At 51.6% G+C, this 24,765-nt stretch overlaps 2 protein-coding genes across 2 annotated transcripts in view; both read left to right on the top strand.

The window, feature by feature from the left end:
- The window catches only part of DNAJC18 (DnaJ heat shock protein family (Hsp40) member C18), a 15,149-nt gene extending 151 nt beyond the window's left edge, over nucleotides 1–14,998 (top strand). Inside the window, exons 2-7 of the mRNA XM_014955812.1 lie at nucleotides 237–382; nucleotides 1,568–1,753; nucleotides 6,016–6,128; nucleotides 7,549–7,658; nucleotides 9,647–9,819; nucleotides 13,961–14,998. Of these exons, the coding sequence (XP_014811298.1) occupies nucleotides 237–382; nucleotides 1,568–1,753; nucleotides 6,016–6,128; nucleotides 7,549–7,658; nucleotides 9,647–9,819; nucleotides 13,961–14,085 (853 nt within the window). The 3' untranslated portion in view covers nucleotides 14,086–14,998. The remainder of the gene's footprint in view (nucleotides 1–236; nucleotides 383–1,567; nucleotides 1,754–6,015; nucleotides 6,129–7,548; nucleotides 7,659–9,646; nucleotides 9,820–13,960) is intronic.
- A 6,031-nt stretch (nucleotides 14,999–21,029) lies between these two features.
- Nucleotides 21,030–24,765, top strand: part of PROB1 (proline-rich basic protein 1) — a 4,230-nt gene continuing 494 nt past the window's right edge. The window contains exon 1 of the mRNA XM_014955783.1: nucleotides 21,030–24,220. Coding sequence (XP_014811269.1) covers nucleotides 21,030–24,220 — 3,191 coding nt within the window. The remainder of the gene's footprint in view (nucleotides 24,221–24,765) is intronic.

The following is a 24,765-nucleotide window of genomic DNA, read 5'->3' as shown; positions in this document are numbered from 1 at the left end:
GGGGGAGAGGAGGGGGCTGAGAGAGCAGCGGGGGGCCGTTGAGCTCCTGAGGGAGCAGGAGGAGCTCCTGAGGGAGCAGCGAGGCCTCATGGAGCGCCTGAGGGAGCAGGAAGGCCCCATGGAGCACCTGAGGGAGCAGCGAGGGCGGGTGACAGGCGACAAGGGGGACGTTGAGTCTCCACGGGGGTGTCTGTGGGGGATAGGCCATTGAAGATAACCCTGTTTTGTCCTACCAGAATAAAGAGGTGTCGGAACTACTATGAGATTCTGGGGGTGGAGAGGGACGCCGGCGAGGAGGAGCTGAAGAAAGCCTACCGCAAGCTGGCCCTGAAATTTCACCCTGACAAGAACCGTGCTCCTGGGGCGACGGAGGCGTTTAAAGGTGAGAGGAAAGGGGGCAGGCCTGTGTTCCAGCAAGATTAAAACAGGGACAGGCTGCCTCAGGCTTACAGTTCTGCACCATATATAAATAAAGGCATCATACAGGCATGTATAGCTTGTCGTTTCTATAAACAGGAATGTGCCTGTCCACAAAATCCCGCGTCCACTCGGCGAGATTTGCCTTCTAATCTCCAGAATACAGATTTCCATTAGAAAGAAAGGGGAGCATATCCCAGATCTCATTCCTAGGTACTGCTAAAGGTTCTGAACAATGCGTGGAAATGATACTGGCCATGCAGGAGAGTGTGGTGTTGTGTAACCAGTAACTGCTCTGTGTCATAAATAAAATCACCTATATATATATGCAAGCACATGATATTTGAGTCTGATATTCTGTGTCTGGACTTTTCAGTAATGCAATTACAATTTAAACCTGTATCAACAATGTTAGCATCTGAACTCTTACATCTTCTTGCCTTTTCCATGCTGTGTTTGCAGCTGGCTGCAACAGCACTGTAAGGCAGCGCGAGGAAAGTAAGGTACTCATTCATAGTCTACTAGTATAAGGAGGTTTTGAAGGGCTTTGCTTTATTTATTTTTGTGTTAGGGTTGTATTTCTTTATGAACTTGTTTACAGCCATGATCTGGCAAAGATCAAAGAAGAAAATGAACCAAACAAACACTTCTGGGTGGCTTGACATAAAGTGTGAAATAGATATGCTGTACAGCTTCCAAAGCATCTCTCTCTGCCGACAGAAAAGCTTGGATTCTCATTCTGCATCTTAATCACTCTCTGTAGTTCTTAATTTCATATTAACTGTGTACAGAGCTGTATTTCTATATCAGTGCTTAGTTTGATCTGATAAAATGTTGCGGTCTCACTCAATCTCTTGACTGAAATTATTTCTCCCACCTCATTTTTACAAATATTTGGGCTCTCTGTATATACTTCAACACATTTGTCGTTCTCCTGGTGTCAGTGACAGCAGGAAATAGGTTCCATTCCAGCTAATGCCAGTGTTGTAACACTTACTTTACAAAGGCAGTTCTTTCAAAAGTAACTCATTCTTTGGTCAAGCACAGATTTTTTTATGCCTGTTTTGGGCTTTCTTTGCTTATCAAAGTGTGAGATTTGGAAATATTGTATGATGTGCCTGTGTAATGCTTCTTTTAATTCACTCTCCAGCAATAGGCAATGCTTTTGCAGTTCTCAGCAACCCTGAAAAACGATTGCGATACGATGAATTCGGAAGCGACCAAGAGCATGTCAGCACTGGCCAGGCCAGGCACTATAATTACTACACAGAATTTGAAGCGGACATTACACCAGAAGAAATATTCAATGTCTTTTTTGGCGGGCACTTTCCTACAGGTCAGTATCTCACCCTCTCTTGAAAATTTCTGACGGTACTTGTCAGGGGTGGGAACGTTTTAGTCTGGCAAGGGGTTAGCTGTTTGATTCTTGGGTAGGCAACATTTTAATACTGGCTGTAGCTGAAGACCCTTCTTTTTGGTTTTGCTTTTATCTGTTGTCTGAAGCCAGCAATGGTATGGGAGGTAAAATAAGGTGTGAACAGGAAGGGATCAGGGGCATCTTTGCTGCTGCTGATGTACTGTGTCCAGTTTTGGGCCCCTCACGACAGAAAAGGCATTGAAGGGATGGAACCTGTCCAGAGAAGGGCAACAGAGCTGATGAGGGGTCTGGAGCACGAGTCTTGTGAGGAGAGGCTGAGGGAGCTGGGGGTGTTCAGCCTGGAGAAAAGGAGGCTGAGGGGAGACCTTCTTGCTCTCTCCAACTCCCTGAAAGTAGGGTTTAGCCGGGGGGGTTGGTCTCTTCTCCCAAGGAACAGGCCATGGGACAAGAGGAGATGGCCTCAAGTTGTGCCAGGGGAGGTTTAGGATGGATATTGGGGAAAATTTCTTCACTGAAAGGGTTATTAAGCCTTGGAATGGGCTGCCCAGGGCAGTGGCGGAGTCCTCATCCCTGGAGGTATTTAAAAGCCGGGCAGACGTGGTGCTGAGGGACATGGGTTAGTGATGGTTTTTGTCAGTGTTGGGTTGATGGTTGGACTCAATGATCTGAGAGGTCTTTCCTGGACATTTCTATGATTCTACCTCCCTCCGTCCCAATGCAGCATTGGTGGCAGCTCCTGGTGTTGTGGTCTCAGTGCCCCTAGAACTAGGAACACATGGGAGTTCATGTGGCTCGTAGCAGCTTGCACACTGTAAAGAAATTAAAACTTCTTAGCTTAGAAGGCGATGCCTGCCAGGAGAGGCTGGCTGTTACTGGATAGGCAGTATCCAGTAGCCACAGCAGATCCCTGCCTGTGGCAGCTCCGTGTGTGTCTCAGTCTAGCCTTGGCTTTTATATTCTTAGTAAGATCCTGCAAGATCAATGGAATACATGTTTGGATTAAAAGTAAATCTGAAAAATATGGTGAGCTCAAGGGTCTTCCTGGCAGTATCTAACTAGTTATTTTAGTGCACTCATAAGTTTTTTCACCTCCAAGGCATGGTATAAAGCAACATATGCACCAATAACTGCAGCCGAAACCACAGGTACAGGTAATTACTTACAGGCTCCACATAACCTTAGTCTGTGTGGTAGCATCTTGCAGCTCAGGGGATTTCAGATTGTTTTCAAAATTTGATCAGCAGATGTGCAAAGTGAGCCAAACTCAGCATGACCCACGGAGTTTGCGAGTTTTCCATTTCTGACTCTACAAGAAATTGCACCTGCGTGTGCCTTTTGCCTCAGACACCGGTGAAACGTTGCCCTTGTGGAACATGATTGCTGTGTAGCTGTGGGCGACAGGGGTGCTTGAGAATGTACCCTGGTGGCTGACAGAAGGCTGTGTTGCCATAGAACGAGACCTGGACAGGTTGGAGAGTTGGGCAGAGAGGAACCTGATGAAATTCAACCAGGGCAAGTGTCGGGTGCTGCACCTGGGGAGGAATAACCCCCTGCACCAGGACAGGTTGGGGGTGACCTGCTGGAGAGCAGCTCTGAGGAGAAAGACCTGGGAGTCCTGGTGGACAACAGGATGGCCATGAGCCAGCAATGGGTCCTTGTAGCCAAGAAGGCCAATGGCATCCTGGGGGGCATCAGGAAGAGTGTGAGCAGCAGGTGGAGGGAGGTCATCCTGCCCCTCTGCTCTGCCCTGGGGAGGCCCCATCTGGAGCACTGGGACCAGTTCTGGGCTCCCCAGTTCCAGAAGGACAGGGAACTGCTGGAGAGGGGACAGCAGGGGCTACAAAGATGATGTGGGGCCTAGAACATCTCTCTTATGAGGAAAGGCTGAGAGACTTGGGTCTTTTGAGTCTGGAGAAGAGAAGGCTGAGGGGGGATCTGATCAACACCTCTAAATACTGAAAGGGTGGGTGTCAGGAGGATGGGGCCAGTCTTTTTTCAGTGATGCCCTGGGACAGGACAAGAGGTAACGGGCACAAACTTGAACATAGGAAGTTCCATCTCAACATGAGGAGGAACTTCTTTCCTGTGAGGTGGGAAGAGGCTGCCCAGGGAGGTGGTAGAGTCTCCGTCTTTGGAGACATTCAAAACCCACCTGGACACGTTCCTGTGCAACCTGCTCTGGGTGGACCTGCTCTGGCAGGGGGTTGGACTGGATGATCTCCAGAGGTCCCTTCCAACCCCGTATCATTCTGTGATTATGTGTTGTTAACTGGTAATTTTTTCGCTATGGAAATTCAGTGGAAAAGTATTAAAATGCTAAATGTCATAAGTCAAAAAGGAGACTCTACACGTGTCGTAGTGCTGCAGTTATAACGGATAGAGGCTACAAATTGAACTTCCTTCTCATAAAATAAATGCACGACAGAAGGAAAGAAGCTGCTGGCAGAAATTCTTTCAGAAACGTAGGATTTGGGAAAACTTTTCTCCTAGGCACCCTGCAAAAGTCATTCTTCTCTTCCCACTCTTGCTTCTGTTTTTTCATAGCTTGGTAAGATATTGCCTGAGCGGTGTTGAATGACAGAAACAAACTTTCTTTTTCAAGAACGAAAGTTCCTTCTTTAAGCCAGCTCCCTGTTGGAGCTCTGACTGCAAACATGCCTCCACCCTTGGAAAAATCTCTGAACAAGCAATGAAACAGATGTTTTGACACAAGGGCAAAGGTCACTTCCATCCAGGTTTCTTGCAGAATTCTTTGGGAAATTCAGAGAAAGGACAGTCTAAGAATGTTAAATAATGTGACATCTTTCCCAGGGCTTAAAAATAGATCTGCATTTCTGTTGTTAGGATAAGGCCACAAATTTCAATTCTCTAATACAAAGACATACTGAGTTTCAAAAGAGGAGAGCACAGCTATTATTAAGATATTCATATGGTGATAAAGTCGGAGCTGAAGCTTCAAATTGAAACAGCATATGCAATTCATTTTAGAATTTTTTTAAATAAATCAACTACATTCAGTGTGCAAGAAAGGAAATCCTGAATTGTACCCTTTTTAACACATTTTTAAAATCTTTTTACTTACGATAAAATCATTGAGGAAAACTATTAATAGCTTGAAGGAAGAGGAAGTAGAAATGAGCCTGGAAGACCATATGCATTAATTATGGGAAGCCATAATTCATGGCTTGAGTCTGGTGAAGCAAATGAATTTTCCTGCGTAGAGCTTGGGAATGCAACACAAGCGATGGCCTGGCATGGAGTGTGGTGAGAACAACACTAAAATATGAATCATAGAATCACAGAATTGTCCAGGATGGAAGGGACCTTTAAGAGCATCCAGTCCAACCATCAGCCTAAGAGATAGAAACCCGTCACTAGACCATGTCTCTAAGCACGATGTCACCCGGCTTTTGAACACCTCCAGGGATGGAGCCTCAACCACTGCCCTGGGCAGCCCATTCCAAGGCTTAAGAACCCTTTCCGTGGAAACATTTTTCCTAATCTCCAATCTGAACATCCCCTGGGGCAACTTGAGGCCATTTCCTCTTGTCCCATCGCCTGGGACTTGGGAGATGAGACCGACCCCCCCTGGCTACACCCTCCTTTCAGGGAGTTGGAGAGAGCGAGAAGGTCTCCCCTCAGCCTCCTTTTCTCCAGGCTGAACACCCCCAGCTCCCTCAGCCTCTCCTCACAAGACTTGTGCTCCAGCCCCTCACCAGCTCTGTTGCCCTTCTCTGGACCCGCTCCAGCCCCTCAATGTCTTTTTTGTGGTGAGGGGCCCAAAAATGGACACAGCCCTCGAGGTGGGCCCTCACCAGTGCCCAGTACAGGGGGACCATCACCTCCTGAGTCCTCCTCACCACACTGTTCCTGACACAGGCCAGGATGCTGTTGTCCTTCTTGGCCACCTGGGCACACTGCTGGCTCATGTGCAGCATGTATGAGATACAATAATAAAAATTATAGCATGTTTCTGTAGTTTGATTTAGGTTAAGATGGATTTGGGCCAAACTTTAGCATTTCTCTGGTACGCTTTTTGGAATGACGTGTTATTCTGACGTTTAAATCTGAGGCGTGTTTGCATTTTGTAATCTGAGGTCTCCCAAGTGTAATCCAGGCCGTGGAGCCTAAGCCTGGATAATCAGCTAGAAACTCAGAGAAATGCAGGTGAACACCAGCAACAGATTGAAAATCGTGACTCTCTTGGTTTTTTTTAACAGGAAATATCCATATGTTCTCAAATGTAGCCAGAGATGCACATTATTATCCCCGGAGGCACCGACATGAGAGACAATGGACACAGGAGCCAGAGGAGGAAGAAAACAGGCCACAGGTAGCCAGGAGGAGGGATCTCTTGGGCTTAAATATTTCACCAGGCTGAGGGGGGGACACTTACACCGCTGAAGCCGGGACAGACTTTCCCATCCTTAAATGCTCAGTGTTTAGCTTTCACCAGGCTGAGGGGGGGACACTTACACAGCTGAAGCCGGGACAGACTCCCATCCTTAAATACTCAGTGTTTAATCTCAAGAGCTGCAGCCAAAATGGATGTTTTAAAAAGTAACTAGATTGTCTTTTATTCATCTCTACTTTAAAAATACATTGTATTGATAGGATTACAGTCTCTGGAGCTTTTGGAGTGTTTTGGTGGTGCTTGCTTTTTGCAAGCTCTGATGGTTTGGTAATCCAACAACAATTACTCCAAATGTGGACCAATAACAGATACGGAAATACTGGCTTGTCCTCAGGGTGTATTTAATCCTTCCTTAAATTAGCACACAGTTTCTGCCCAGGTGCTGCACAGGCTTTTTCCAGCCCGGGACAGGATGGATCTGGGATACTTTTTACCATCTGAAACCTCCAGATGAGACACAAGGTGTCATTTGTTGGTAGTACACTTACACACACGCCACCTGCCTTGGAAAAATCTTCCTCCAGAGGCAGTCTGTTAACCTAGCGAGATCCTTCTCCAAGGAAGATTGATTTTTTTCCCTGTGAATCTCTTACAGTCAGGCTCTGAAAAACCAGGTACAGCCTATAGACAGCTAAGCCAGGGCAAATGAATCCCTCCTACTACTGCATCAGGTGTTCTTGCTGCTATCCCAGGGCAGAGAGCAAAATCTAAATAGCTGCGTATTATAATTTGCTCTGGATTAGGAAAGGCATTTTAGAAGGGTGGTTTAAAAATCGGTTGAAGAGCAGAAGTAAAGATCTGTGCTTTTGTGTGGCTGTCTGTTTTTTTTCTCCCTCTTTTGTTCTACTAAATTCATTCAAACAAAAACCCCAAGTGCTTGCATCCTGTCCCAAGTCAGATTGCAAAGGGTCACGTAAGCCTTTCCTTCTCAGCCATTTTATCCAGTGTTTGAAAAGAGATGGAGATTTTTCAGAAGGTGCACTGAAAGCTGTAGGCACGAGTGGGAATTGCAACGTGTTCCTTTGGTCTGGGTTGTCAGCTGGTTGGGTACTGCACTGTGGGCATCTATCACCCTCTGAAGGAAGCTGCAGATGAAAGACAAGTCATCAAAATATAATGGAAAGAAAATGGCTTTAAAGACTTTTCTGAAACTATTAATAATATTTTGAAGTTAAGATGTCATCCCTCTCAAAATTTGAAAGTACTTCCTCTTTTTTTTTTTTCCAATTTAGATTTAATACATTGTTGAGCTGTGATAGATAGCCTGGTTCCTGTGAATAGATGCGTCCTTTGTCATCTGTGTCTTTTCTTGACTGCTAATTTTTCTTGTTCTTTTCAGAATTCGTATTCTGCATTTATTCAGCTGATGCCAGTTTTCATAATAATAATTGTGTCGGTTATAACCCAACTGATGGCCACCAACCCACCCTACAGCCTATTCTACAAATCGTAAGTCGTTTAAAACCCCATTTTTCAGGTCTTAGGTGTTTGTGGTATGGAGGTAAACAGAAGTTGGGTTTGGTGTAATGCACGTTAGTGTTGTGTTCTGCTCTTTCTAGACAGTGTTATCAATCTGTAAATAAGGAAATGCCAACAGTCTGTATTGATGAGTTCTCCCGAGTGTTATCTGTGAAGTTGGCTGTGGGGAGCTGTGCTGGGCTGTGTGCTGAGCAAACAGAGGCACGGCGCCAGGGCGCTTTCTCAACTGCTGTGAGATGTTTTTGCCCAGCGAGGCAGCGGCAGGAATGTGGGAGTAGCTCAGCCGTGCTGCTGATCCTCCTCTGGCTCTGCCCAGCCCCCAGGGAGCTCTGGGCCACCGTGGAGGTTCCTACCTAAAGCATTTAAGAAGTGAAGCCTGCTGTTTCACGGTATAAATCCAAATCTGCTCTGAATTCCACTGGCAGAGCTGTCAAGCTCCACAAATCATTAAAGCCTTGGAGTGCCCTGGTTTAACATCTGTAAAGAAGCAGGACCCCGGGGTTGCAGAGGGCAGACCAAACTGCTCAGGTCTGGAAGCAGAACCTGCTGGAATCTGAGTTACAGGGCAGAGGAAAACCCACTTGCTCCTCTCAGCATCCAGCCTTGGGAGGAGGAGGAGGGAAGCTCTCGTGGGACAGAGCTGACCAGTCTAGTCACCTTCACTGGCTCTTACTGGGATAGGAGTGGGAGTCAGCAGGTTTTGGAGAACCTTTTTGGAGAACCAGAGGGCTCCGGACACTCCCCTTGCTCTCTTCTAGCAGCAAAACTACTTAGATTTAGGCTCATACACGTTCATAGTAGCCCAACACCCTTTATTATTTGTTACCACAAGATGTCAGTGTGTAGACCTCGCGTAAGAACAAGAGGGTGGTTGTTTTGGGGTTTGGTGTTTTTTTTTTTCCCAGAGAGTGTTTTTGCTATCTGCCAGTCCCATGTGAAACCTCCCACACTGCCCCCGGAGCAGCTAATCTCTCCTGCTTCTCTTCCCTACCTCCCCTTCTCCTGTTGATTTGAGATAGTCAGGCCTGAGCCTGGTACACAGTTACGCTCTTTCTCTAAATCATATCCTTAAAAAAAAAAAATTGAACAGCCTGAAAATTAAAAGAAATGGTTTCTATAAACCTCTGAGACATAGCAAGGAAGGAAAGAGGAGTCTGGGAAATCAGAGGGGCAAACTGGATTCCATTGAGTGTAACCTTTGTGTTTTGGCTGCCTGCCCCTTTCTCTGGGCAGTGATTTGAAAAAAAAACACCTGGGTATCTTTGCTCAAATAAGGAAATTCAGTATAAAAGTATAGTTTAATCCGGGCTCATTCTACCTACAGGATATTCTGTGGGGTATTCTGTGCCCCACTTCGCTTACTGACGATTATAAAAACCCAAAGGAAAGTGTAACTAGAGTCTCCCCTGCTAATTTTTATTTCTACTGAAGGATCCAGAAATCAGGAAGATCCACATCCGATTGCATTATGCCCCAAGCAATGCGAGGGCTGTATGCCTTTCTGAACAATCTCTACGTTTTTCATCAATTCCCATGGATTTCTGGCCCTTGCTGGCCAGGAGTTACCAGCAAACAGAAGAAAGCGTGTGGAGCTTGTGTTCACAGAGAAACTTTGCTCTTATGTTTTAGAAGTGTTTTGACTGAGCTGTTGAGAACAAACACAGTATTTGGAGAGAACAGTGTCAGCTCTGACTCAGTTCTTCGTAGATCTCTCCAAACATTACTTTCCTGTGGTTTTTTAGCAGGGAGCAGCGAGGGGGGAGTGAATTCTGTTTGCAGACTTGTAATTTCCTTATTGGATGGCTGAGGGAGCTATAGTCCTGCAGAAAGTAACTGTTAATAAGTTGTTGTTGTAAATATTGTCCTCTGGAAATGCTAATATGGAGAAACATCTCTTGATTTCTTTATATTTGAACTGCTAAAAAAAAAAATCTGTTTTCTTTGTGGTGTTTTCACAGGTCCATAGGCCACGTTATTAGCAGAGAAACAGAGAACTTGCAGGTGCCTTACTATGTTGATAAAAACTTTGAAAAGAACTATCAAGGAGCAGAACTTCAAGAGCTAGAGAAAACCGTGGAAAAAGATTACATAGACTACATTCAGACCAGCTGCTGGAAGGAGAAACAGCAAAGTAAGTTATTTTTGTTGCAGCTGTGTGCCTACAACCCGGCAGCAGTTGGGTGGTTTAGTTTTAGCCTCGTTTTCTGATGCTTGTAACATCTCAGACCTCGCACTGGTATTTCTCACATCTGCTCTTAGCACCGTGTTTGCTATTCTTGAGGGTCTGCGAAAATTAATTTTAGGTGATTCTGAGAGACAAGTGGAAAGTAGATTTCACCATTTGAGACTTTTTTTTTTTCCACTCAGTTTTTTATGCTTGACTAACTCTTAGCCATGATGTTTTAAATGTGTCATCCACTGCATTTATCTGGCTCATTGGGGCTAGAAAAGATCTTGAGACATCACCTACTCCACATTTCCTTTGCTGGAGCTGAATGATTTTTGCTTCCACTGGCTCCATGAGGGGGTTATTTAACTTATTCTTCAAAACTTCATGAGAAGGGGAGCCCATAGCCTGTTCAGGTGCTTTTGGTAATCTTGCTACTGGTATCAGTTGTCAAAGAGGGTGCTTCTGTACTTGTTTTGTGTGCTTATTTGCATTTTCTATCTTTAGATGAGTTTGAGATCATGTTTTTCACCATAGTCAAGATTGTCTTTTAAAAACAAGAATTGAATGCAGAAAGGGAGAACACAAAAATGTGAGCATTCAAAAATCATTATTCTCATGTCAGTCCTAAGTCAATCAGTGGCACGTACAAAGGCATGTATTTTAACCTCGTGTTGTATTATTTGTTAATTATTACTTTTCCAGTTCATTTAAAATAGAGCTAATCCCGGCTTCTTTTCTAACTGCACAAAATAACAGAAATCAAATTACAAGGACTAACTGAAGCTGGGATGTTGTGTATTTTCTTTTTTTCAGCTAAAGAATTCATTGCCTTAAAATGAGTAAACACAAACTACTGCTGGGTGTAAAGGGAAGTGGGAGATGTTATTTCTGTGTAAATGTTTAACGGTATCAGGCAAGCGGCTTTCACACACTAGTAGGGCTTTCTGAACTGCTACGCTCCTCGGCACGCTGCTGAAAACTGACTTTGCACTTGTTTACAGTTTCTTTCCCAGTTGTATTTTTCTGGAAGCATACACTCTGTCTAAGCAAGACTTGTTTAATCCCATGCTAGAGGTAATAGTCGTGTTGCTGACTCCAAACTATTTCTTTCCCAGTTGTATTTTTCTGGAAGCATACGCTCTGTCTAAGCAAGACTTGTTTAATCCCGTGCTAGAGGTAATAGTCATGTTGCTGAACTCCAAACTATTAACAGGTTTTTGATGGGAAGGCTTATTTTATTTTATTTTATTTTATGTAAAAGTTACCAGTCTTGCTTTTGAAGAGAACTATACAGGTGTAGGCTCTGAAGTTAGAAAAGAATTCATAATATAAGACCATGAAAATCCCCAGAAGTCCCTTAGTTTTCAGTGTGCTTGACTTATGATGTTTGAGCATCCGTGGCAGCCTCTGGGTATAACGTGGCCGTTAATAGTCCTAAATGTAGGCTTCATGTGTGGGCTTGCTGTGGGGATAGAATTTCTCACATAAAAAGCCTTCTAATTGACCTTGTGCAACTGAAAGTCACCGTATTGTCTGTCTCACGTAGACCTTGAGCTTGGGAGTGCCGTGCCCCGGCACGGGCAAGAGACTGGTGGTGGGAGAGGGGGAGATGAGCCAGCATCCAGTGCCAAGTAATGCCTGCAAAACGATGCTCCTCTGCAGCTTTTCACACTTAAGAGACTTCGTTAGTCACACATCTGCAAATACATTTACAAGGTCCGCAATTAGCAGTAGCCTGAGGAGGCCACCGTAATTAAAAAAAAACATTTTCAGAGTGATTACCATCTAGGCCGGCGAGCAGGTAATGAGCACAGCTGAGACTGCGCTAACTTTAGCACGGCCAGCTTTGTAAAAATAAACTGTGACTACAAGGTGGGGTGCTGGGGAAGAGTCAAGACAGTTCCTGATCAGCTGTTGCTTCATAACTTCAGTCCATTAATTCTTGTTTAAGTGTTTAACTTTGTGTAATCAATTTTATTACTTATTTTTCTCAGTTGGATGTCTGTTAATAGTGCATTTCTTTTGTTTACTGAGGGTGCATTTGCCCTTAGCACCAGCACAACGGACATGCAATAGTTACATGGGATTTTTAAAGCCCTTTATTTTATGACTTGAAAAGTCTTAGCTGTGCCCAGCTACCTTAATCAAAACTTTAAGTGATTTATCAGTATCTTGTTCAGCTGCATTTTTATGCAGCAGAACAGCATGTAAAAGTTGCATATGCTGTGGGTTTTGGTCTTCTGAAGTCTTCATTAAGTGCAAAAAGGACATCCCGGGTTTTTTACAGGAGATGGTTGAGCTGTGATAACACAATTGCAAAGTGAGACTGCGAAGAGTTGTAGAAAATTACAGAGAGGCGACTGAAAAGAGAGAGAATAAGGATGTGGAGTTGGAATTTGGTGGTTTGGGACTTCCTTTAAGAGAAAAAGCTCAAAGGAACAACTCTGTGTAAAAAATTGACAAACAGGTGTGACAGAATGAATGCTGTCAAAAGCACAAGGATTTGTGGTGAATTATATTTGCCCGATGGGATAAGGGTAAATGACGATTCTTCTCTGGGGAACTCCAGGGACTCTGGACTGGGAGACAATTACCTGAGTCTAGTTTTGCTGAAGCTGTGTGCCCGGCCCTGCTTGAGTGGCATTTTAGTTACAAAACCTAAAAACTGATTCCTGATCAAAAGAAAATATTCGTGCCTGTCAGTTCGTGAAGCTTTTCAATAAATAGGTGGGGGGTCAAATGGCTTTACATTTCAGTGGGACAGGGACAGAGGACATGAGGCATGAAAGCACCTATTGAAGTTCTTTCCTCTCTGAATGATTTTGTTAAATGAGGGACTTGCAAGGTGTATAAAAGCTCTTTGAAAAACTGTCATCAGGTAGCCTGTGCTTAGGGAAATTGTGACCTTTTCAGAAACAAATTACTGCTATTCTCTAGGTGCATCTAATCCTGCGTCTGAATTATTCTCCAGGGAGAAAGCTATATTAAGACTTCCTTAGCTAATCAGAAGAGAAACTTCTCTGAATTACTGGGGGGAAATAATTCAAACAATGGGATTATTTCACTTTTATGTTGCTTTTGAGAAGAAGGGGGAAAAAATATGCAAAGTACATTTGAGATTGTATTGTTAATGAAAGGGCACAGAGGCCTTTCAGACAAGTCCCTCGGCGAGCTGCTCACCTTCCTGTAATCAATAGCAAAGAATAAAATAAAATTAAAAGAATTTATAATGCCTTCTGGGCAAGCCTCTTGCCAGTTGGAATTCTGAGAGGCACAGCATCAAAAAAAAATCAGTTACTTAGAAGTTAAAGTAGATTATTTGGACGGGTGCTCTGGGGCCACGTGGGGTGGATGCGCCAAAAGTATTGAGTTTCTAAGGGCTACGTGGGCCGGGATGTGCGTCTCGTAATTCCTGCTGGGCTTCCAAGGCTGCAGGCAGCTGGCACAGCCCTGAGGCAGCCAGAGGGAAAGGAGTTGGGAGGGTTGTCACCGAAATGCCACCGGGAGGTGTGAAGTGACCCCCACACACACCAGTCTGCGCCTGGTGGTCCACCAGTAAGGATGGGTGGGGAAGGGGTGAGATGTGGTCCAGATGTGAAGGCCAACCACCTGGTTGGCCTAAGACAGGCCAGCCAGGTGGTATCTTACTAAGCCCCTTCTTATGCACAGGTAATTTAACTATATATGTACATCTTAAAGCAATAATCTATTCTTTAGATCATTACCATAATTTTAAATCTTACGTGACTTCTAAGCTCCACTTCTATAGTTTGTGTTTTCTTTGCAGACAGTAATAATCAGTCTTACTTTTCATTTTGGTTATGGTCTTACCAGTGCGCTAATGGAAAGGGTTATTAAAACTGTTAGAGTTTGCAAGCAATTATGAAAATACTGTTTTCTTAAGTAGCTACCTTGGTTAAACGCAACGGCCTCTTCTTAAAGAAAGCTATTAACGTGCCCAGTTTCACTGAAACAAGGTGAAATAAAAAAAAAAAAAAAGCATGCCACAAGGATAACCAAGGACTGGGAAACAGGTATTTAAAGCAGGCTCATGGCTTCATCCTAATATATTTATTTTTTTTATTTTTTTTTCATCTTTCAGAGTCTGATTTGTCAAATTTGGCCAAGCTGTACAGAGACGAGCGGTTAAAACAGAAAGCGGAGTCGCTGAAACTTGAGCACTGTGAGAAGCTCTCCAGTCTGATCGGGATGCACAAAGGGCGCTGAGCGGGACGCACACCTTCTCTGATTTTATTTATTGCCGTTTTAACTTATGTTTTAATTTTCCTTTGTATAAGAAGGGAAGGAGTCTATTGTAAAGAGTCTGAACATTCGAATCCTCCTGCCTCTGGCGCAGAGAGGGGCCGACACGCGCTGTAGAGCCAGTGTTGCTGTAATATACACTGTACACTAGATGTGGTTCCAAGGACCAGTGGCACTTTGTAAATTAATTCCCCGTTAGTTTGGAACCTGTCTTCGTCGGTAGTTTGTCTGCCATCCACATCCAAACAGTATATGATTCCCGGGAGAGCAGACAAATGTCTTCACTGTCTGTGTTTCACAAGGACCTGCCATTCTCTCCATCGTAGGAGCGGCGTAGCTCTCGGTGTGAAGCACACTTGCCTTCTCACACCGATTCCCAGTGGCTGTCCCTGCTGCTGCAGTGGTTTGTAATGGGAATTTAGGCACGTTTTTCCTCTTGGAGCGTAACACGGCGATGCTTAATTCGAGAGAACTGAGCACCTGCCTGAGGCGAGCGCTTGAGCCGGCTGCCGGCTCTCCGTGGCGTCACAGGGACCTCACCCCGTGCTGTTACCTCGGGGATGTTCCTTGGTTACCTCGGGGACCTTCCTTGGGATGCCATCAGCAGCGTCGGATGAGAAGACAGGAGTCTGTGAGCGGCACCAGGTCTGCCAAACTGTGGAGAAAGGACAACTCTTATTTATTTCCTCATAGGTTTTCAGTGGCGTATTTTTAAGCTGGCTGTTCAAGTCTGAGTTTTATCTGCAAACTCTTCTCCAGCTGTTACAGGGGTCCTGCTTTCTCTGGTACCGTTTCAATGTAGCATATTTTTACTCTGTTGAGTAGTTATGAATGTTCCACTGTAGAGATTATTATTGCAAAGAAAAAGATCCACCTGGCGGCGTCCTGTTTTTTTCTTCATCCTCCTTCACGAAACCAGGCGTTTAAAGGCAGGTTGAGAACGGGTTACGGTGATTGGCAGCAGAGGACAGAATGTTGGTGCTCCAGCTGAGCTTCTTTCTTGAACCTCCTGAGCTAGTTTCTCTGGTGGGATGCTGTGGGTGTGATCCACGCATGGAATAAACTGTTCTCACATCTCCAAGGAGTGCGGGCTCTGGAGGTGCGAGCTTCTGCCCTCCATCCCTGATGTGGGGACTTGGCGTAGCCTTCCTGCCGTGGAAATTAAAACTGAACATCCCTAAAACTCATAATGAGTAGCCACAGGTAGCCTTGGCTTACACCTCAAAAGTTTGGGAAATTCCAGAATTAAAATTGCCTTTAAAGCTTTGCCATTCATTGCACTGAGGGTGTCCTGTTGGCGTGGTGCACCACAGCTGGTGCTGAGAGTGGGCAACGGGGACCATAGGGCACGGACAGTGTCCCCTTGGTGTCCCTGTCACCTCCGTTAGAGCAGTGGGAGGCTCCCAAAGCTGGGAGCTGCAGGGAGAGGAGATGATTCTACCCCTCTGCTCTGCTCTGGTGAGATCCCACCTGAAGCACTGCGTCCAGCTCTGGGGTCCTCAGCGCAGGAAGGACATGGACCTGTTGGAGAAGGTCCAGAGGAGGCAACAGATATGCTCGGAGGCCTGGAGCCCCTCTGCTGGGAGGGGGGGCTGAGAGAGTTGGGGGGGTTCAGCCTGGAGAAGAGAAAGCTCTGGGGAGCCCGTAGAGCCCCTTCCAGTCCCTCAAGGGGCTCCAGGAGAGATGGGGAGGGACTCTTGATCAAGGAATGGTTTTAAACTGAAAGAGGGGAGATTTAGGTGAGATATTAGGAGGAAGTTTTTTGCTGTGAGGGTGGTGAGGGCCGGGCCCAGGTTGCCCAGAGAAGCTGTGGCTGCCCCATCCCTGGAGGGGTTCAAGGCCAGGTTGGAGGGAGCTTGGAGCAACCTGGTGTGGTGGGAGGTGTCCCTGCCCAGGGCAGCAGGCTGGAATTGGATCATCTTTGGGGTTCCTTCCAACCCAAACCATTCTGTGAGAAGCTTCTCCGGGGGTCTGCACCAGAGGGTGGGTGTTCGTTGTGGAGTTCGAGGCTTGATGCTTCTGCAGGATGAGATGTGGGCATCCCCTATATGATCTCACCATTGCCACTACAGCAATGGTGCTCCTGTGAAATGCTTAAAAATATTGAAAGCAATATAGTGACTCCTTGAAGTAGCATTGTCACGTTAACATTTGTTCCCGTTGGCCAACTTGGTAGGAGCACCTGGGGAAGCCGAGCAGAGCGTGTCAGCCACGCGGGGCAGGAAGAGCCCCTGTGAAAGAGGCGTGTGAAGGGGTTTGGTTGTGAAACACGTTTAGTGTGAGTCTGTTGGGCCAAAAATGTTCAATTTGGTTATTCTAGCCTGGCAATGTGGCTGGCAGTAGGACAGGCGGCCTTAATTCTGGTATTTCCCAATTCTAAGCGCATAATATGAGCGTGTATAAAGGGCAAAATTGTTTTAGCATTGCTTTTATATGTTAAATAGTTTGTAGGCTATACCTGGAATATATTAAAGTGGTCGGGCTTCATTCCAGGGTTGATGTCTTCCCCGTGGTTCCTGTTGGACTCCCAGGACTATGAGGTGGTGTCGGTGGGGACACCAAGCGTGATGACCCTGTCAGACCTGTGTCCCCTACGGAGCTGGAGCTCACACCTAGTATTTTGCACTTAAAACAGATGGCACCTTTCATCCCACGATCTCAAAGTGCTTTCTGGAGGTGGGAGCCCACCTCCGTAATTTTAAGTGCTTCAAAAAAGCAGTAAGATGTTCTTTGTTGATAATCACAGTCAAGGGTGTTGATGACCATCTGTGTGACGGTGCTGTGAGGATGGGCGTTGAACCCAGAAATGTCTTCAGTGATAAACACGAGTTATTGGTTTTATACAGCACTGGCATCTTAGTTTAAAAAAAAAATGAGGAAAATGGTTCTCGTGCCTGTGGCTGTCAAAGTGCATTGCTGCCTTTAGCCAAAGGTTGCCTGGCAAAACACGATTTACTTCTAATTATTTCTTGAGCCCCTTCATTGATAAAGGCTGGTCGGGGTACAGCTCGGGTCGCAGTGGAGCTGCCGGTGCCGCTTCGGGGGGAATACCAGGGGCTTGCACACGGAGTTATTTATAGTAAGTTATTATGATTATTTTTTAAATTAAAGACTTGACCTTTCTGTCAAAATTCGCTTTCAAAAGCCTGCCTTTGAAGCAGGCGGCGTTACAGGCCGCGGCCCCTTTAAGCCGGCCGTTGCTAGGAGACGGGCGGCCCGGCGGCCGCCGCCATTTTCCGCGGGGCTTCGGGAGATGGCGGCGGGCGCTGGGCACTGAGGCGGCCCGGGCCGGGGGGCTCTGGCAGCGGGGCCGGGTTCTGGGCGTCTTGGCCCTAAAATAACAACCGGCACGGTGGGCTGCATCCCTCCCACTCCTGGGAGGGCCCAGCCTGGCCCTGTGCTCCTTGAATCCGCCATCTCGGCAGACCGGGGTGTGGGGGTTGCACCTCCTGCTAGGCCGCAGGGTCGGTGCTGTGGAGAGGATGGTGGTGTCAGGCCTTGCAGAGGTTCGGAGGTGGATCGCCTCACAGGGTTGGCCCGGCTGAGCCACAGTGCTTCAGACTTCAGAGCTGCTGGCGTGTGTTGGATGCCCAGGTCCCCTCAGAGCCCCAGAGGCGGCTTTGAAAGCCTCTGCTGAGCTGCGCCGGTGTTTCCTGCTCCTCTGGAGTTGCGAAAAGCAGCTCCAGCGTGGGAGAGGTGCTGCTTTTGGCAGCCACCAGCAGCCGTCATCTTCCTCCTTGCTGCCTCCCTCTCAGCCTTGCCAGCGTTGAGGTGAGCACACACAGGGCTGGCACAAAAACGCAAGTTAATAAGCAAATGCAATGCTAAGTCTACAGGCGGTATCATGCTGGCTTAAACATAAATCAGTATTTAATTAGCAAGTCTGGCTCAGCCTCAGTCCGCCCGTTGTTTTGTAACGTGCTTGTGCCTAACAGGCTGCTCCCCCCACACCCTGATCTGTGCTCCGGGTGCTGGGAGACAGGTTTACAGCCTTTTAACCTAAAATCACGGAATGCTGTGGGGTTGGAAGGGACCTCTGGAGATCATCCAGTCCAACCCCTGCCAGAGCAGGGTCACTCAGAGCAGTTGGACAGGAACGTGTCCAGGCAGGTTTTAATCTCTCCAGAGAAGGAGACTCCACCACCTCCCTGGGCAGCCTCTTCTGCCACCCTCAAAGGAAAGAAGTTTTTCCTCATGTTGAGATGGAATTTCCCATGTCCCAGTTTGTGCCCATTGTCCCTTGTCCTGTCCCCGGCACCACTGAGAAGAGTCTGGCCCCATCCTCTTGCCACCTGCCCTATAGCTATTGCTCAGCATCAATGAGGTCCCCTCTCAGTCTGTTCTTCTCCAGCTGAACAGCCCCAGGTCCCTCAGCCTTTCCTCAGCAGAGAGGTGCTCCAGTCCATCATCTTTGTAGCCTCTGCTGGACTCTCTCCAGCAGTTCCCTGTCCTGGAACTGGGGAGCCCAGAACTGGACCCAGTGCTCCAGATGTGGCCTCACCAGGGCCGTGTGGTTGTATTTTGGTTGGTAGGAGGATCTCAAGGGATCGCCGCCATGCCCTGCCATCTCTCTCCTGTGTAGAAATCACCATCCACAGTAAGAAGGAGAGGAGGCATCCAGGAACCAGGAGGAGATGCCAGCACTGGAGCCCGGCTCTTGCCCGGTGGGTTGCTGGCAGCTGGGGTGGTGAGACGGGACTGCCCAGCCCGTTCCCTCTCCGCTTCCAACAACACACCCAGACAGGTTGTTCCTGGCAGCCTCAGGGATGTTGGAAGAAGCCGGCCAAGCCGGCACTCCTGGCTGCAACCCGGCCCTTATGGAGCAGGGGGTGCCGGGGGCCATCCCGCCTCCCGCAGCGCTGAGGGGGGTGCCGGGGGAAGCAGCCGAAGAGCTGGGCGTGCGGTGGTACTTTCCAGCCGCCGGTATTGCTGTACCCCTTCTCGCAGCTGCTGACACCCCGGCCGTTTCGGTTCTGGCAGGACCTGGGCGTCAGAGTGAAAGAGCTGTGCCGAGCGCGAGGGCTGGAGTGGAGGCAGAGGGACGGTTTCAAGTGTTCATACGAGTCGTTGCCCTAAATCTGCCTGGCACCTGCTGCCAGCACAGTGGGACCTGCCAGGCGGTAGCACAAAGACCTTCCCCTTGGTGCCCAGGGAGAGCTGCTCTGATCCTCCCACCGGGTTGATTATTTTACTTTATTCAGAGCCTCACCAGCGCCCGCAGCCTGTGTGCCCCTTGTGCCCTCTCTGCCCTTCCTCCTCACCCTCGGGGGTGGTACCTCGGATGCACCCTGCATCACCAAAAAGACACTGGCACCCTGGGGAGGCTCAGCAAGGACACTGGTGACCCCGGGCTAGACCAGCCTCCCTTTCCCACCAACTACCAGTGGCCCTGGGGCACTGGGCACGGCCCTCACTGGAGGAGAGGGAACAAAACTGTGTCTCTCTGGGATCTAGACTGGCCAGGGACTGAGGAGACAGATCTGCAGCCCCTGCCTGCTGTGGATCCCCCCCGGCACTGTCAATCCAGCAGCGAGCTGGGGCTGCTGGCACGTCTCCGAGGTGCTCCCGGCTGGGGACAGAGCCAGCAGTGACTCAGCAGGCGCCCACCAGGCTGCGAGCCCACATTACGGGGAGCCGGGTCCGGGGGGGCTTGGGGACACTCAGCAGCCCCAGGCTGAGAGCCGGACCCTTCGCCTGGGGACTGTTGGGGGGTTGCAGCACCCAAGCAGCAGCCCAAGGTTTTGGGGTACATTGTGCCATCTGGGCAGCACCGGGAGCTCCTCCACTGGCAGCCACATCCCCCTGGCGCCCGGCAAAGCCAGGCTGTGGGGATTTGGGGGTTTGAAATCCCACACATTGTCACAGGTGCTGCCCACGGCAGGTCTCCCCAGCTCCCCATGGCCACAAATGCCACCTGCAAGCCCAGCCCTGCTCAGCAGCAAAGGGTTAAGTGCCGGGCCAGCTATCGGGGAAGCTTTCCTCTCCTCCTCTGCCTTGCCAAGGTTTAAATTTAGTCCCTGCCTGAACCCAGGCGACTCGGGCATCGGGTTGCTCCGGGGCTGGCAGTGCTGGGTAGCACCTGCTACCGCTGCCTCACTGCAAAAATCCCCCCGAAAGCCCGGGCTGAGCTCTGCTGGTGGCAGTCAGGGCCGGCCACGCTGTGGGGACCCTCCTGCCGTGCCGGGTGCCCTGGCTGCTTGATTTGAGTCACCTGGAAAAAAGGCAAATAGTAGCCATCCATCAGTCGGCTCTTGTGATTCCCGGAGGTGCTTGGTGGCCGGTTTGATTTCACGCCTTGGGTTTGCTCCTGGCTGCTCGTGATGCATTTTGAGGGAACTGCTGCTTGGGGCAGGATGGATTTTGGGGAATCCCTCAGTATAGGGACGTGCTGTCCCTGCAGCGAGGTGGGCAGAGAGCCAGGAAAGGAGCCACGGATGGGACAGAGGGCACGCAGGGGCTCTGCCGTGCCCTCAGTACTGGCTATGGGATGTCCCCAGAGGGGTCTGCAGGTGCCCCAGCCCCCGGGGTAGCCTGTCCTGCTGCACTGGGGGGCACAGCCCGGGTACCCCCATGGGGTGCGGGGACACCCTGCCACCTTGCCTGTGGGTTTGGGGAGCAGCAGGGCAGGGTGAGGGGGCAGAGGAGGGTGCTGGCGGCCCCCCGGCAGACCCCTAAGGCTGGGGGCGGCGGTGGCATCCCTGCAATTGCACTTGGCATCGCCTCCCCCGGGCTGGCGCTCGCTGCCGTCCATGTGATCGAGGGGCTGCTCCATCCTGCCGCTGGGTCCAGCCGCCGTGACGGCCAGGGAGCCAGAAGGTCGAGACACCAGCGTCCCCGGCAGAGCGTCCCCAGCACCCAGGAGGGTCCCCAGGCACCGGCTGGCATCCCCTGGGGTCATTCCTGCCGTGATGCCCCGTGGGAAGAGGGACCCCGTCCTGCTGTCCCCCGCCGAGCTGCCTGGCACCGACAGCGAGGGTCCCCGCAGCGGTGGGGACGGCCGGCGGTCTGCGTCGGAGGAGGAGGGCCACCTCCCCGGGCTCCCCCGCGACGACCTCGCCAAGAGCATGTCGGGCTCCTCCGTCTCCTCCTACCACTCTGCCCTGTGCTCGGAGGGGACGGAGACCTTCAAGGACTGCCTGGAGTTTCTGGACGAGGAAGGGACACCCCCCCAGGACGCGGGGCGGCGGGACAACCGTGCCGAAGGGGCTGCCCCGGGGCGCTGGGCTCCGGCGGGGGCCCCTGGCGTCCCCCCGCCGCCCGGCCCCCTCACCCGCCCGCGGCAGGCTCAGCTGTCCACGGCGGCTAAGAATAGCCCGGCGCCGGGGCAGGGGGGCAGGATGGGTCCCCTCGGCAGGGACCGGCCGCCTGCCACCGCTGCCACTGCCACCGGCGGGGAGCTGGCTCTGCCCCGGCAGCCCGGGGGGATGCTCGTTGGGGCGCCCAGCGATTCGGACGAGGCGGATGGCGAGGTGCGGGCGCTGACGGCCAGGGCTTTCCGCAGCCTCTCCGGTCCCCCCGGCGCCCGCCTCGACATGTGCAGCTCCCACACCTCCTCCAGCCTCTCCAACTCTCTCTCGGAGGACGGCGGGCGGCCGCGGCGGTGGCCGGTGGCCGGTGGCGAGTCCCGGGGCACAGTGACAGCCCTCCATGGCAGGGTGGGCTGGCCCTTCCCCACCGGCGTGGATGGAGAGCTGCTGGGCTTGCTGGGAAAGGAGCAGTTTGAGTGCGTGGATGTGGAGCTGGAGAGCGGCGAGGCCAGGAAGGGCCACAGCAAGAAGAGGACCGTCCCCAAGCGCCAGATCCTGCTGAAGAGGAAGGAGAGGAAGGAGACGGGTTTTGGCCCCTGGGGTGAGAGCCCACCCCCCCAGCCCCTGCCCCCCACCAGGAAGGAGCCCCCCAGGGCCATCGGGGACGACTTCAGGCTCAACTACAAGCAGTTCATGAAGACGGCCTCCCTGGATGCTGATGCCAGCAAGACCAGGGCGGCCTCTTGCCTGGTGAAAAACGTCCTCGCCAAGAAAATGCAGTACGAGCAGAGGATCAAGATGGAGCAGAAGGGGCTGCGGGGCAGCTCGACCTCCTCCGGGCCATCTTCTGCTGGCACCGACCTGCTGGGGGATGGCCTGGAGGGCAAGTCCAGCTCGCTGTCCCGCTCGGACTGCAGCTTCTCAGCCGAGGACCTGCGGGGTGGCGGGATGCCGGTGGCCGTGGGGGACACCACTGCCACCCGTCCCACCAAGGGAGTGGTGCTGAGCGAGGCGACGAGGGAGAACGTCTGCAAGCTGAAGACGACCTTCAACGAACTCAACGAGAGGATGAAGTACCAGGAGGTGCTGCAGGGCCACCGGCTGCCCAGTGCCACCGAGGAACCGTCGACCGAGAGGATCCGCTACCGGCGAGCACGTGCCTTGTTTGAAGCCCAGCCAGAGGTGGGGAAGACGCTGGATGTTGCCCCCAGATTTGAGAGAGGGCCGAGGCCGTGGCCCAGCTTGAGGCAGCGAGCCATCTGCCCCGGCCACCCCCAAACCCTCCCCTTTGAGGCCGACCACCCGGCGCTCCCCGCCCCGCCGCCACGCCGCCTCTTCACCTCCCAGGCGCAGGACGTGAGGCTGGTGCCGCAGACCCGGCAGGAGGAGAAGCCCCCGGCGCCGCCCCGCCAGCCACCCAACACCAGCACCCCAGCACGGAGGTCCCCCCCGGCCATCCCCCCCAAGCCGGAGGATAAGGGGAAGGGGCGCATCCCCCAGCCCCGGGACGTGCGCAAGTTGGTGAAGAGCAGCTACAGCCTCTGCTTTGGAACTGCCGGCGCGTCCCACGGCACCACAGCACTGGCCAGCGGCGGGGAGCCACCGGCAGCCACCCCCCTCGTCATCCACTGCACCTCGGTCCGCCGACGGGACGCGGCCACCGAGCCCGGGGACGGGGAAGCGCTGGCAGCCACCAGCCGAGAGCCAGAGCCGGCACACGCCGAGGGTGCCGCAAAGCTTGCCAGCGGCCAGCCCTCACCTGCCCGGGGCTCCCCTGTCCACATCACCAGGGTCCAGGCCACGCGGAGGGAGGTGGCCACAGCGGAGGAGCCACCGGCATCCCCCCCGCGCCGGGAACGGAGTGAGCTCAGGGTGCCCCCACGGGCGCCCACGGCCGAGGGGGTGCCGCACGTGGAGACCCATCTCCATGTCCTGGTGGGCCGGCGGTCCCCGGCGGCAGGCGGGGAGGGGTATCCGGCCCAGAGCAGCACCGTGCTGCGGACAGAGAAAACCGTTCTCCTCCCACCACCACCTCCAAGTCCCACGGAGGGAAGGGACGGACGTGGCCAGGTTGGCACCAGAGGGCTCTGTGCCACCGAGGGGCCTGAGTCAGCAGTGCAGCAGCAGGGTGGCCGTGAGGGTGGGGACCCCCGAGCCGGACCCCTGGCCAGCAGCAGCGTGCGCCCACAGCCTGGGAAAGCGGTGGAGAGAAGCGCACCAAAGCCCCCCACAAGCGAGCAGGGGTCGGCAGGGAGCAGCAGCTCCGCGGGCAGCACCGGCCCCACCGCCCCGTTGCGAGCCGGGGAGGGCGGCGAAAGTGCCTCTGGGCGGTTGCCGGAGCAGAGGGAGGCCTGGGAGTATTTGCCGAAGTGGCCGGCAGCCGCTGAGCCGTACCTTCCTGCTTCCCCAGCGGAGAACTCCAACTACTTAGCAATTCCTGTGAAAGCCCCCAAATCCTCTCCAATGCCAAAGCCGCCCTCGGTCCCCAACCCGGCCACTGGGTCATTTGGGACCCCCGTGGTCCCCAACCCGGCCAGCGCATCTTTTGGAACCCCCATGGTCCCCAACCCGGCCAGCTCATCCTTTGGGACCCCCTTGGTCCCCAACTTGGCCAGCACATCTTTTGGGACCCCCTCAGGCCCCAAGCCAGCCAGTGCCTCTTTTGGGACCCCCACAGTCCCCAACCCAGCCAGCGGGTCCTTTGGGACCCCCTCTGTCCCCAAGCCAGCCAGTGCTTCCTTTGGGACCCCCCCAGTCCCCAACATGACCAACTCATCTTTTGGCTACCCATCAGCCTCCAGCCTGGCCAGCACATCATTTGGGGCTCCCTTGGTCTCCAATCCCACCAACAAGTCTTTTGGGACCCCCTTGCTTCCCTACCCAGCCAGCCCATCCTTCGGGACCCCCTTGGTCCCCAATCCATCCAGTGCATCCTTTGGGGCTCCCTTGGTCCCTAATCTGGCCAACTCATCACTTGGGACCCCCTTGGTCCCCAACCCACCCAGCTCGTCCTTTGGGACCCCCTTGGTCCCCAATCCATCCAGTGCATCCTTTGGGGCTCCCTTGGTCCCTAATCTGGCCAACTCATCACTTGGGACCCCCTTGGTCCCAAATCCATCCAGCGTGTCCTTTGGGACCCCCTTGGTCCCCAACCCACCCAGCTCGTCCTTTGGGACCCCCTTGGTCCCCAACCCAGTCCCCACTTCCCTTGGGCATCCATCAGTCTCCAACATGGCCGCTTCATCCTTTGGATTCCCTTTGGCCCCCAACCCATCCAACGCCCCCCTGGGGACTGGTGTGTCCCCCATGGCTGGTGGGGAAGCTCTCTGGAGCAAACCCATCCCCGAGCACCCCCTGCCCCGTCCCCCCGAGGGCCCGGCCGCTGCGGAGCACCCAG

This window comes from Calidris pugnax, unplaced genomic scaffold (assembly GCF_001431845.1).
Source record: "Calidris pugnax isolate Ruff unplaced genomic scaffold, ASM143184v1 scaffold228, whole genome shotgun sequence".
In the NCBI taxonomy this organism is placed as follows: Eukaryota; Metazoa; Chordata; class Aves; order Charadriiformes; family Scolopacidae; genus Calidris; species Calidris pugnax.
The sequence above is the reverse complement of the archived record's forward strand: the minus strand, read 5'-3'. Positions and strand labels throughout refer to the sequence as shown.